At 37.2% G+C, this 14,152-nt stretch overlaps 1 protein-coding gene across 1 annotated transcript in view; it reads left to right on the plus strand.

Moving 5' to 3' along the window:
- Positions 1-14,152, plus strand: part of LOC150109560 (coiled-coil domain-containing protein 141-like) — a 451,763-nt gene that overhangs the window by 112,812 nt on the left and 324,799 nt on the right. Inside the window, exon 6 of the mRNA XM_090409020.1 lies at positions 1,211-1,330. Within this exon, the coding sequence (XP_090265146.1) occupies positions 1,211-1,330 (120 nt within the window). The remainder of the gene's footprint in view (positions 1-1,210; positions 1,331-14,152) is intronic.

Raw genomic sequence — 14,152 nt, forward strand, 5'->3', positions numbered from 1 at the left:
TTTAGATACTGAGAAACCTATTGATGTGATGTGTTTATGCCAGGAGAAACTGGGGATAAGTGTAACAGTCCAAGCAGATAGAGATTTGATCATGTCTGGTGATTTGTGTATTATGAGGGTAAGAGTAGGTGAGCTGAGATCTCTTTATAAGAGAAGAGACAAGACTGTGTTTTGTCACCATTGTTAAAAGTTCCCAGATTGTTCTTGTCCCAATTCAGGGTTGTACATAGATCAATGTTTAAAGCATTGATTGTAGATGATCTTGATGCCTGAGATGTTTGTGCACTGCATGGTTTGTCAAATGAGTAGGTTGAATGAAGAGTACTACCATCTGCAAAATTATAAATAGAATTAGTGGTGATTGAAAGTAAGTAATTTTTGTACAGGAAAAGAGAGTTGGTGATAGGACACGGCCCATCCTGCAGTGAATGATGGTGAAGTTCAAAGAGAGGGAGCCATCCATGATGACATGTAGGTAATGAAGGAAGAAAGGAAACTGGTAAGATTATGGAAATTAACAGATTGCATCAATGGCAATGGCTACTACTAATAATAATACATGTTTCTTTCTCATGTCTTCTTCTTTCCAGATATTTTGAGTGATGTTTGTGTTTATAATGAGCCAGATAAATGATTTTGCCTTGGGTATTACATACAGCATGGAACAATGCTATTGAGGGAGGTGAGAGCCAGTTGTAGTGAGTGGCTGTTGCCATTTTTGAAAGGGAAACATAATATTCTTCAAATAATTCTATAGTTGGAAAAGTTGGAGCGAAGAACTTACTTTTTTTATTTTTTTAAAATTTTTTATATTTTTCTTAGTGTTTAAAGTTGCAACCATAATGTAAGCTTGTGATGCATTAATAGCGATTTATACCTTAGTCTTAATTAAATTATTATTATTCAGGCCTCCATGGAGTCTTTTGACTCCAGGTGCTTAATAGATAAACATAAGGTCGTACATTTTGAATATGAATACATAGTGGATAATAATAATAATAAAAAAAATCGATGTATGTGTATTGCAATTTTTTACTTTATTTTCATAATCATTGTATGATACCATTTTAATAATAAAAAACAGTTTATTTCATGTGAAGGAGATGACAAAAAAAAAAAACAAGTAAAAATTTGTGGTATTATTATCAGATACCAAAAATATTATAATAAAATAATAAGTATGATTTAAGTTACCTAAGTCATTTTTTAGGTTCAAATGTGGCTAATGACAACTGGAACAGATTATAAAAACAAAACAGATCTTGGAGATTCAGTAATCAGTGTGGACAAATTACAAAATGAACATCGTGTTGTGGAAGTTGAATTTAAGGTGAGAAGCTTATTTTTGAATTTTGAAACTGAATTTAAACCTTCATTTTAAGTTTAATGATATTGAACATCCCACCACAAGAGCAAAATAATAAAGATATTTATTTAGCTGCTAATTTTTTTGTGGATTTTGTGTATTCTCTCAGAATAGAAGCTGACTTACTTGCTAGAAACATTTGATGCACTTTCTTCTTTTCCATGACTTTAATTTCCTAAGTCCACCATGAAGTTCAGATTTCTATCATTGCAAACATCATCTCTTCCCTCTCTGACTGAATCACTGCTTCTTCAGAGTCTGCCTCTGTTTCTCTGTGGTTTAATTCTTGTTTTCAAATTCTTTCATTTTATTTTTGAATGATATTTGTATAGTTGAATCTACAGTTTTCACCTCTAAAATCTGCTCAATTGGAATTCTTTTTAAAACTTTTGTACATGTTTTATTTTTCATTATGAAATTCATTTTTATCCTGCTCAAATCTAAATAGTTATCACTTCCTATTTTAAATAATCTTCTATACACACTTGTCTTACCTCTTATGTTCAGTTTTCTTTGAGGGCAGTATAGTCACTTTTTTTTGCATTGTTTGTAGTGTTACATACTTTGTAGTTTTTTGCTGAATGGATGTCTTTTCTTGTAAATTAACCTTATTTTAGTGATTTTAATGAATAATTGACCTTAAGTTGTAGATAGTTTTCCCTTCTGATACAAAGTAAATTAAACTTTTCAAGAAATTATGGTTGGCCAAGTGGTTAGAGTATCCTCTCTCCAGCCAAAAGGCTGTGAGTTTGAATCCCACAGCGGGTATGGATGTTTGTGATTATTATCAACACCCGACCTCCATGGAGTAAGAGACTCATCTTGGGAGGGACTCACTATTGCATACAATGCTCATCCAACCACATCTTAAACTTATTCAATGTGTCCACATCCACAGCATACTCAGGCAATGCATTCCACTCACCAACCACCCTCCATGCTAAAAACCTGCTTCTCACTCCTTTGCTCACACCCTCCTTATACAGTTTCCAGCAATGGCCTCTTGTTCTACTTCCTTCTCCAATTCTATGAAAAACCTCTTCCATGTCTACCTGATAACAACCTCTGACCAGTTTATATGTCTCAATCATATCCCCCCCCCCTTCCTCCTATTCACGAGGCTCTGCAACTTACATTCCCCTCAATGTCCTCGTACTCCACATTCAAAGATGACCACTGACTACCTTTGTGAATCTTCTCTGTACCTTTTACAACATATCCTCGTCACCATGAAAACCTGGCAACCAAATCTGTGCACAATAATCCATATGAGGCCTGATCAAGGCCTTATACAATGGAATCATAACTTCTCTATTTCTGCATGTCAGGGTTCTCTGCATCATTGCCATTATTCGATGTGATGGCTTCACAACTTGTACAATGTGGCTCCTGAATTTCAGGTCCTTGTCCACCATCACACCTAGATCTCTCATCTCCTCTTCTTCTGTTAAAGTTTCCCCACCAAGTGTATACTTGGCATCCCATTGTTGCTTACCAAATCTCAAAACCTTACACTTGGTGGCAACATTGAACTGACAGTTCCACTTACCTGCAATCTATTTAAGTCCTCTTGTAAGGCATTAACATCAGCCTGACTGTGCATTGCTCTCCCCAGTTTGCATCATCTGCAAACAGCTGATGATGCAAAACCTTAATTATTGTCTGTTATCCAATCCCACTCTTTCAATTTAATTAAGAGCTCGTCATGTGGCACTCTATCAAAAGCCTTTGCAAAATCCAAGTACACCACTGTATATGCATCTCCTCTGTCCAAGGTATTTGTTACCTTGTTATAGTACATAAGTAAGTTAGTGAAGCATGATCTCCTCTTAACAAACCCATACTGATAACCACAGAGAATACTGCTGTTATGAACCCATTTCTGTATCCTACTTCTCACCAATCTCTCCAGGACCTTCACCACAACTCCTGATATACAGACCAGTCTATAATTTGAAGCTACAGCCTTATCACCACCTTTATGCAGTGGAACAATTTTACCCTCCTTCCACTCTCTTGGAACCTGTGCTGTTGCAAAACTGTTGTTAAACAGGCATGCCAATGCTACCGCCAGTTCCCTGGAACATTCTCTTAAGATGTGTGGTGATATTTCATCAAATCCTATCGCCTTATTAACATCAAGGTTATTTATTTCCTAAAATACCTCCTGCTCACTCAGAACTAAGCTATTCTCTCCTATATCCTCTACACTCAATTCCTCATGATTCCACCCTGATCAGGATGAAACGCACTTGTAAATTGATCACTGAATACCTCAACAATGTCTTCTGCAGCAGTTACCATTCTACCACTTTCATCCCTTAACTTCATTTTTCCATGATCATTCTTCCTTCTACTTGCCACATATCTAAAAAAAAACTCTAGGGTTTTTCTTAGCCTGATTTGCCAATTTCTGCTCATACTCTACTTTTGTTTTCTTACTAATTGAGTCACTCTCCTGGCTTGTTCTTTATATTCTTCATGTGACTGATTACTATTATTCATCTTGTACTTCCTCCAAAGTACTTTCTTTTTCTAGATTTCATGCTTAAGCTCCACATTCATCCATTTTACACCAACCTTATTCAGCCTTTTGGCCTTTGGGATACATTCGTACATTGATGCTGTTATGTATTTCTTTGTAAGTTCCCATGCAGTATTTATTTCCTTACCGCTCAACTCCTCGTTCCATTTTACAGCTCAAAGTTATCTCCTAAGCTTGTCATAATCACCAGCCTTATAATTCCACATATATCCTTTCCTCGCAAAAGACTGCATATGACTAGCCACAACACAGCTGATTACTTCATGATCACTTTCACCAACTGGAGGAAAATGTGAAACCCCTCTAACAGTTACATCCTCTGATGAAATGATGAGATCTAGACCTCTTGATCCTCGTATGCCTTTCTTTACATGCTGCCTGAGATAGTTATCTCTTTCCTTATTTCCAAATGCTATCTCTTCATTCAAATCTATACCGCCATAATTAAAATCACCCATAAGAATTACCCTTCCTTTGTTCACTAATCCAAGTTGTTTATACATTTCTTCATCATCACCTTCGACATTCCCTGGCCTATAGCAACATCCAACTAAATATGTCTTCCTCTCAACCTCCACATTACACCACACTGCCTCATAACCATTGCCACTATTTCCCTCCATCTCTACCTTATGTGGACTTAATTCCCCTGCCATCATCAGCAGCAGCACTCCCCTCCCTTCCTGCCCTTTCTATCCTCACGAAAAATACCCTTCCATTTCTATTCCCATTACGATATCATCTTCATTTAACCATGTTTCACTTATTCCAATGATTTGGGGGCGAATAAACTCAATCACTGAAACCATTTCATCTCATTTATTTCTGATACTTCTGGCATTTGTAAACAAACACAACAGTTCATTTTTAGGTCTATAGCCAGTCCTATCCAAGCCATATGTTGGTTGTGATTTTCCCACTACACCTGCCAAATCACCACTTCTCCACCCACATTGCAATATACCCCATCTTCATACGTACTGCCACTTTCAACATTCACACACTCTCTCTCTCTCTCTATGCATGTCTCCTTGTCCACCCGAGCTCCCCCCCTGTTCCCCTTATATTCCCATTCTCTCTTCCTCTCTCACCCCACTGCTGTTTCCACTGCTGTCTCTTCAGTACTTCTCCTGATTTTTCTCTTCATCTCTTCCTTCTGATCTCTGGCACGCATCACACACTGTACTTCCACACACTATACTTTCATCCAGCAACACTTTCTCCAGCACACACTCCAAAGCCATTTAAATGCAACCCATCACGCCTGTATAATTTCATTCTTCTCTCAAACACATGCCATACATCCACAACCTCCACTCCCTTCTCCTCACACAGCTCCACCAACATACCATTCATGATTTTGGCTCTCTGTTGCAACTCATCATCATCATACCTGAGTAACACACTGACAACCTTTTCTACTACACTGTTATCTTTCACTCTTCTCAATAGTCTCCTGATATTTGTCCTCACCTCCTCCTTATGTCCACTTAGATCATTCGTCTCTACAATCACAATTAACGCTCTCGCTCGTTTTTTTCCTCATGTCCAACACCTTAATTATTGTACTCATTCTCCCACCCGGATAGCAGACCTTATGGACTCGGTCAGTAACTAGCCCCCTAAAAATATTGGGTCTCCATATACTGCTATCCTGGAATCACTCGTCACTTCTTTTACTCTTTGTTCTTTTATTCTGTTTTCTTGCACACTTTCATTAATTTCCACTAGACGCCTAACATCACTCAACATATTCTTCATTTCACTTTTCATTTCCAATATCTGGTTCATTAAATCTTGCATTCTGACAATTTTACTCTCTATCTCGCTACCTCTCATTCGGCTGCACTTTATTTTCTTTTACTCGTTCATACTTTCCTTCACCCCTTTATCACCAATTTTCGCTTGTACATCTTTGTATTCTTTCACTCCTTCAATTTCTCCAACTTTCATTTCATTTCCATTTTTTCAACTTCTGTAACTTTCTCTTCTACATCTTTGTATTCTTTAACTCCCTCAGCTTCTCTCACTATCATTTCATTTCCGTTTTTCGCAACTTTTTCCATAACTTTTGCTTCTACATCATTGAATTCCTTCACTCTGTCAGGCTCTCTATCTTTCATTTGATTTCCGTTTCTTTCACTTACACTATCGATCTTTTCAGTTTCACATTCTGTGTATCATAATCCAACAATATATCGCACTTACGACAAATCCATACTTTCTCTCGTCTTTCGTTCATTCTCTCCCTCTCCACAAAGACATCTCTTATTACATTTCGCCATGCGTACATAATTTATAATTTCAAAACTATTTTTATTTTTTAACATAATATCCCTTAAGACTAATACATTTATTCCAGCGATGCTCCAGCACCATTATCGCATCCCTGTAGCAGTTTTCAGTAAGATCTGCAAAATATCCCTCTACACTGCAATCATCCCTTGATTCAAAGAAAAACGCTGACCAGCAAGGAAGGGTTTTAATTTTGGGAAGGGATGGAAGTCAGAGGGAGCCAAATCTGGTGAATAGAGTGGATGTTCCAACAATTCATAGTGTAGATCCCTTAATTTTCTCATTGCCAAAACACCTTTGTTGGCAGGTACATTGTCCTGATGAAAGATGATTTTATTCTTCTGCAAACCAGGTCTTTTCTTACAAATTTTTTTCATCTAGTCTGGTTAAAAAGATCAGAATAATATTCCATGGTTATTGTTTTACCCTTTTCAAGATAATTAATAAACAAAATGCCTTTAGCATCCCAAAAGACCGATGCCTTGACCTTTCCTGCTGATGGAACCAACTTTGTCTTCTTTGGTGCTGAACAACTGGCTTTTTCATTTGTAATTCTTCATCAAAATATATCCTACACATTCTTTTGAAATGCCTATAGTCTCAGCAATTTCATAAACTGACTAGCCGGTTATCCAATACCATATTGTGCACTTGATCAATGATTTCTGGTGTTGTTACACTTTTTGGATGTCCTTCACGTGGATCATCTTGAAGGCTGGTACGGCCACTTTTAAACTCAGCAGCCCATTTCTTAATTGTCGAAAAGGAAGGAGAGTATCCGTCTTCGGATACATTCACATATATTCATGATATTTTGTGCGTACTCGTAATAGTTTACTTGCATGCATGTGCTTTGTTTCGGTAGCATAGCATTAGTAGCTTTGCTAGTGCAAAACATGTGATGTTTAGGCTGTTGCTGGAGTAATTTTTATTAATCATTATTAATATCAGTTAATATGTCTGGGGTTAAAAGAAAATGAGTAAACTTGATGATAGCACAGAAACTTGAGATAATAAGTAAGTTGGAAAGCTGTGCATCTGCTGCTCATGTTTGTGAACTTTACTTCATGAAAAAGCAAACAGTTTTGGACATATTCAAAAATAAAGACAAACTTACTCAATTTTTGTAAATATAGTGTTGAGAGCTCCAAAAGTGGTTTCACTGTGGCAGATAAGAAACATGTGAAGTTGGCCAATCATGAGAATTTAGAAGAAGGAGTTTACAAGTGGTTTGTTCAACAGCAGTCTAGTGGTGTTGAACTAAGGTTGTGGATGCTGAAAAACTGGCACAACACATGGGCATATAGTTCCAGGCGAGTGATGGGTGGATTTGGCGCTTTCATAAATGCCATAGTATTACAAACAGGCAAACATGTGGTGAAGCACTGAGTGCCGATAATGAACAAGTTGAGCCCTTCAGAAAATACATCAATGAAGTCATTGAATCTGAGGGTCTTATTTTGTCTCAAGTTTACAATGCAGATGAGACAAGCCTGTTCTATCATGCTGTTCCCGAAAATACCCTTGTGAACAAACATGAGATTAGCATGCCTGGTTGCAAATTAAATAAGGAGTGCATTTCAGCCCTACTTTGTGCTAATGCCATTTGGCAAGCATCGCCTCAAGCTGATGGTAGTCGGAAGTGCACAAAAGCCTCGTGCTTTGAAGATTGTTACGAACCAGTTGCTTGTCATCTGTTCCAGCTCAAGGACTGCCTGATTTATAAGTGACATTTCCGACTGGTTTTTCAGTCACTTCATATTTGAAGTGCAAAATTACCAAGAAGAGGTCCTAAAAACTCTCCTGAAGATGTAAAAGCTGTTTTACTTCTTGATAATGCATCAGCCCATCCTAATGCTGGGAAGTTGGTTAGTAGGAATGGAAGAATAAAATGTAGCTTCCTTCCTCCAAACACCACTACTGTAATACAGCCTGTAGACCAGGGAGTCATTGTTGCCTGCAGGTGGTTGTATAAGAAGAAGTTTCTTGAAGCGCTTATGGTTGTCTTGGAGAATGAAAACGATCACAAAGAAGATACAAGAGGAGCCAGGACACTTCAAAATTTGCATGCATATAACATCAATATGCCATCTTTAATTTTGTTGCCACTTGGAAGGAGATAAAGACTACAACATTTGCTAATGGCTGGACCAACTTACTGAATGGGAGTGAACCAGAATACGATTTCAGAGGTTTTGAAACCTCTGATTTCCGTGAAACTGATGCGAACTGGTGATAATGTCAGTGAGAATGACATTGAACAATGACTATACATCGACGAGGATGACCCAGGCTACCAAATTTTCAGCCAGGAAGAGATTGCTGAAGATGTTCTATGGGGCGATCAGGAGGTTGACAGCGAGGAAGATGAAGAAGAAGCGGTTCCAGTTGGTCCGAAACTATAGATGGTTAGAGAACACATGGACGACATCATCTCGTTCATAGGTGCATCTTCAGATCCAGAGGTGATTGCTTATCATGAGCATTTTCGGCAATTTCAATCGTTAATTATTAAGAAACAGTATAAAAGTGGAAAGCAACTGAAACTTGATGCTTTTTTCAAGTCCAGTCCTCAGTAGAATGGTATTTACATAAAGATGTTCTCATTAAAATATATTAATATTGTACCACTGAAAGTGTTTTATTTTTAGTACTATTTAAGATTCACAATTTAGCGGACTTTCGATTTTGCAGATAACCCTTATCCCCTAATAGTCTGTTAAATTGAGAGTTTACTGTATATATATATTAAAGATACCAAGTTATTTTAAATATAAACCTGGTTTTTTACTCCATTTCCCAAGTAAGCAAACAGACAAGTCAGTCAAGTCGGCGCCTGCAAGTGTTGCAAGTCTAGCTGACCGTGCATGTAGTGCAAGTCTGGGTAGTGGCCCCTTGCCTTTAATACATAGCATCATACATCTCCTCTGGAGATGTGCTTTGCACTAAGGGTAAATATTAAGAAATAGTGATTAGAGCTTATTCTACCTTTACCACGAGTTGCCTTGGACTTGCACTACGTGCAGGGTCAGCTAGACTTGCAGGCGCAAATTTGACTGACTTGTCTGTTTGCTTACTTGGGAAATGGAGTAAAAAACTAGGCTTATATTTAAAATAACTTGGTATCTTTAACATATTATACCCAAGGTAAAAAAAATTTATACATCTATCTCTCATCCTGAGATTTTTATTTAATAAGGTCAAAGCACCTTATCCTTGTGTTGGTAAAATATTTATAAGCTCTGTATTACTTACAACTTAGTATTTCTTAGCTTGGCTCCCACTGACGAGACCTCAATAAAGGTCGAAACTGGTCTGGGTAGTGGCCCCTTGCTTTTAATACATGGCATCATACATCTCCTCTGGAGATGTGCTTTGCACTAAGGGTAAATATTAAGAATAGTGATCAGAGCTTATTCTATCTTTGCCTTGGACTTGCACTACATGCAGGGTCAGCTAGACTTGCAACACTTGCAGGTGTAAACTTGACTGACTTGTCTGTTTGCTTACTTGAGAAATGGAGTAAAAAGCCAGGTTTATATTTAAAATAACTTGGTATCTTTAACATATTATACCCAAGGTAAAAAAAAAAAACTTCATCATCATCAAATTCCTGTCATGTACCCTCAAGGGGTGTACAGGATATGATAGTACTACATGAAATAAATTACATTATTACTAACTTCCTATCTACAATTTTCCTCCAAATCAGTCTGTTACTTGTCAAGACTCCAACATTATCAGATCTTATATTTCTATCGTCTAAGGCACTTTGTACCGTATCAATCCACCTATATCTTAGTCTACCTCTGGGTCGTTTTGCTGCCAACCTGGCAGAGAACACTTGTTTTGCTAATCTTTCTTTGCCCATTCTGTTTAGGTGACCATACCACTCTGCTAACGCATTCCTGGATGCCGATAATGTCAAGTTCTTTCCTAATATCCGCATTTTTAATATGATATTGCCAACGCCTATAATCTTTCTCAGGACTCTCATATCTGCAGTCTCTAGTCTTTGGTCAAGTGTTTTACTTCTGACCCAGCTCTCAGGTCCATAAGTTAAAACTGGTTTGAACACTGTCTTGAATACAGCTAATTTAGTGTTCCGACTAATTTCTTTCTTATTCCATATGAATTTATTCAACTGACTTCCCACCATACCAGCTTTGCTGATTCTCTTGTCTATTTCTATATTTAATAATCTTCAGTAAAAATCGTGCCTAAGTAGCTGAAATATTTTACTTGTTCCACAGGTTCACCATTCATAACACAGTTGACATTTACAATGATTCTGCCTATTTTCATTGTCTTTGTCTTTTTATTGCTGACCTTCATACCATATCTATTACAACAGCTATTCAATTTAGTCAGAGAATCTTGCAGACTTGTAGCGGATTTATTTATAGTATAACATCATCCGCATAAAGTATAACATCATCCGCATAAAGCAAAGAGCTGACATTAACATCTCCAATTTTGATATCATTTTTAATACCACTTTCCTTCATAATGTGATCCATATAGATAATGAATAACAAAGGGGATAATGTACATCCTTGTCTGACACCAGATTTAACATTAAACCATCTTCCTGTACTTCCTTCAATTCTAACTGCTGACTTACAACTCAGATAAAGACTAAGTATTGCTTGATATAATGCCTCATTCACACCATATAACTGTAGCGTATTGAATAGCTTCTCTCTTGGCACCTTGTCATATGCCTTTTCCAAATCGACAAAACTTAAATACAGATCTCTGTTATATTCCCATGCTTTCTCGACTATTTGTGGTAAAGTGAAGATCTGATCCTGACAGCCTCTATTTGGCCTGAAGCCAGCTTGTTCTTCACCAAGCTTTTCTTCCACAATTCTTCTCAACCGTTTCTCAAGTATACTTGCATAGATCTTGCCAGGAACACTCAGTAGAGAAATACCTCTGTAATTCTCACATTCAGTTTTATTTCCCTTTTTATATATGGGTACTATGAGAGCTCTACTCCAATCATTGGGAATTCATCCCTCTATCCAGGCTTTATGAACTATGCAGTGCAGCCACTGTAAGACTCTTATACCACCATACTTCAGCATTTCTGGTCGAATATCATCTACTCCTGCTGCCTTTCCACATTTCAAGCTTTTGATGGCTTTTTCTACTTCAAGTATGGATATGTATTCCTGACTGAATGCCTGGGCAGTGTTTTTTACCACTGTGCTGTCATCACTGCTTGTTTCATTTAGCAGTTTTTCAAAGTAATTATTCCATACTTCAAGGATATCCTTTTCTCCCGTTTTCATGTCACCTTTATCATCTCTAACTCCTTTTACAGCACTCTTTCCTCCATTCCTAAGCTTCTTCAACAACCTCCAGAATATTTTGCCAACTTCTTGATATTTATTTTCTATATTCTTGCCAAAGTCCTCCCATGACTTTTGTTTAGCTAGTTTTACACAGTGTTTAGCATATCAAAAGTTCCTGTCAAATAAGTCAGCTTGTGCTCTTAGAGAATATAGAGACAAATGCTCTAAGAGCACAAGCTGACTTATTTGACAGGAACTTTTGATATGCTTTCTTCTTTTTCTTCAATGCCTCTTTAACTTCCTGTGTCCACCAGGGAGTTCTGATTTTTTTATCCTTGCAGACAACCTCACCACATGCCTCTCTGGCAGAATCAATCAATGTTTTCTTCAGAGTTTGCCACTGAATCTCCAAGGTTTGATTCCTGTTCTCAAACTCTTTCCTTTTTTCTTCAATAATCTTTGTGTATTTTAGTCTACAGTTCACATCTGAGAACTGCTTAACTTTTATTCGCTTTAAAACTTTCTTACACGTTATTCTTTTCAATATGAAATTCAATTTTATCCTGCTCAAGACTAAATAGTGATCACTTCCAATTTCAAATCCTCTGTACACTCTAGTGTCCTGCACCAGGGAGAAAACATCACTATCAAAAATAACATAATCAACGAGACTTTTCTTATTCCTAGCCTCTTCTCTCCATGTGAATTTGTGCACATTTTTATGTTGGAACATGGTGTTAGTAATAACCAGTCCATGTCCTGAGCAGAAATCCAACAGATATTTGCCATTATTATTAGCTTTGCTCTTTTCTCCAAATTTTTGCAAAACATTTTTGTATGTTTGACAATCTTTTCCTACTCTGCTATTTAGATCCCCAACAAGGACCAACTTTTCCTTTTTCATTGTGTCAGTTGCTTTCTCTAGACTCAAAACATTCCTCCACTTCTACCTTAGTAGAACCTTCTGTGGGACTATAGGCACAAATAAGTCTCATTGTCCAGTTCGCCAATCTGATATTTGCCCACATCACTCTACTTGAGACTGCCTGCCATTCAAGAAGATTAGCCTTGTATTTAGTGTTTAATACTATGGCTACTCCTTCTTTTCCTTGATTGTCATTGCCTGAATATAACATTTTGTATTTATTGCTCAAAAAGATCTCACCTGTTTTTTTTTTTGTCTTTTTTGTTTCAGTCATAGCTATTATGTCGATCTGGTACTTATCTAATTCCTCAACTAGCTCCATTTCTTTGCCATTCAGTCTTCTTATGTTGATAGTACCGATCTTTAACTCTGGTGATGTTGAGTTGGGGTTTGTTTTCAGATTTGTTCCAATAGCTGACTTTTCGCTGTTCGCCCTGGTTCCCTGGCGAAAACAACAGGGGTCTTGTTTAACCTGGCGACGCCCCAGCCGACATGAAATTTTGTCATGTTGTACCATTATTTTTTATTTTGGTTTAACCAATAAGAATACAATTTGGTCGGCTAAATCCCAAATTGCCAGCCCATCCTTGTTCGTTCAGTATTTAAGTAGATACCCAACAGGGTGCACCACGAGAAGGTGAGGATTGGACATTAGGTCAGAAGCCCTGGTCGGTTCTCCGCATTCCTTTAAAGGCTATGTGGAGGTCTCCTCTCAGTTATACAGCTTTGACCCTTAAGAACATAAAAAAAAAACTTTATACACATATATACAGTGGTGACTTGATTAACAAGGCCTCAGATAACGACGTATTTGGTTAACGACGAGTGGCTGTAAGAAAAATATCTCTTGGTTAATGACACAGGCTTTGGTTAACGACTCTCAATTATGTGAACCTGTATATAATCTAAAAAACCGGAATTTTCCAATCGCACTCAGCCTCGCGCGGGAAAACATTGTCGAATAGAGAACAGCCACGCGGCATAGCTGTGAATCTCAGATATGTTTGACCCATCATAGCCAGCTGTTTACGTTTTCCGTTTATTGTTTCTTTTCTTGTTGTGTACTGTGCTTTATTTTTAAATTTGTGGGTATAAATTCGTTTTATGATGAAAATGAGTATTTAGGCATTTATTTTTTATGTGTTGGTTCATATAGACTATAAATCGGCTGGTGCGTGCCACTGTTTGTTCGCCATCAAAAGGCAAAATCAAATCTCATTTGTATAATAATCATTGTATCTATAAGCTGTTAATCAGTGTATGTTACGGTATCTAATATCTAGTAGTAAGACTTATACGTTGGTTAGACATAACTGGTAATTAATTTACGGAATTAACAACGCATATGAAGTATTTAATTAAAGATAACTTTAATGAATCACTTCTATATTTCGGCAATGTCACATTGCCATCTTCAGGAACATAAAGATATGGTATGTGCACTAAGGAACTAACAAAGCAAATGAGGAAGAAAGTAAGAAACTAATTTTGTTCCTAAAGTCCTAATGGTGCCCTCTTGCGGGCTAATTTGGTAGTCTTGGCAGTTGGGCTGAAGTTCTCATAATGAAAGTCTCCCAAATTTGGGGCAGTTTCATGCACCCAAATTTGTTGAGGTTAGGAACGTTTTTTAGAGCTGCTGAAGATTCTTTGAATAATCTTTCATATTTAAACTTGCTGCGATGGATTATTTTTGTTTTCTTCCAATTTGGAAGAAAACAAAA

This window comes from Typopeltis vanoorti, chromosome 2 (genome assembly GCF_054136105.1).
Source record: "Typopeltis vanoorti isolate ZY-2024b chromosome 2, IOZ_Tvanoo_1.0, whole genome shotgun sequence".
NCBI lineage: Eukaryota > Metazoa > Arthropoda > Arachnida > Uropygi > Thelyphonidae > Typopeltis > Typopeltis vanoorti.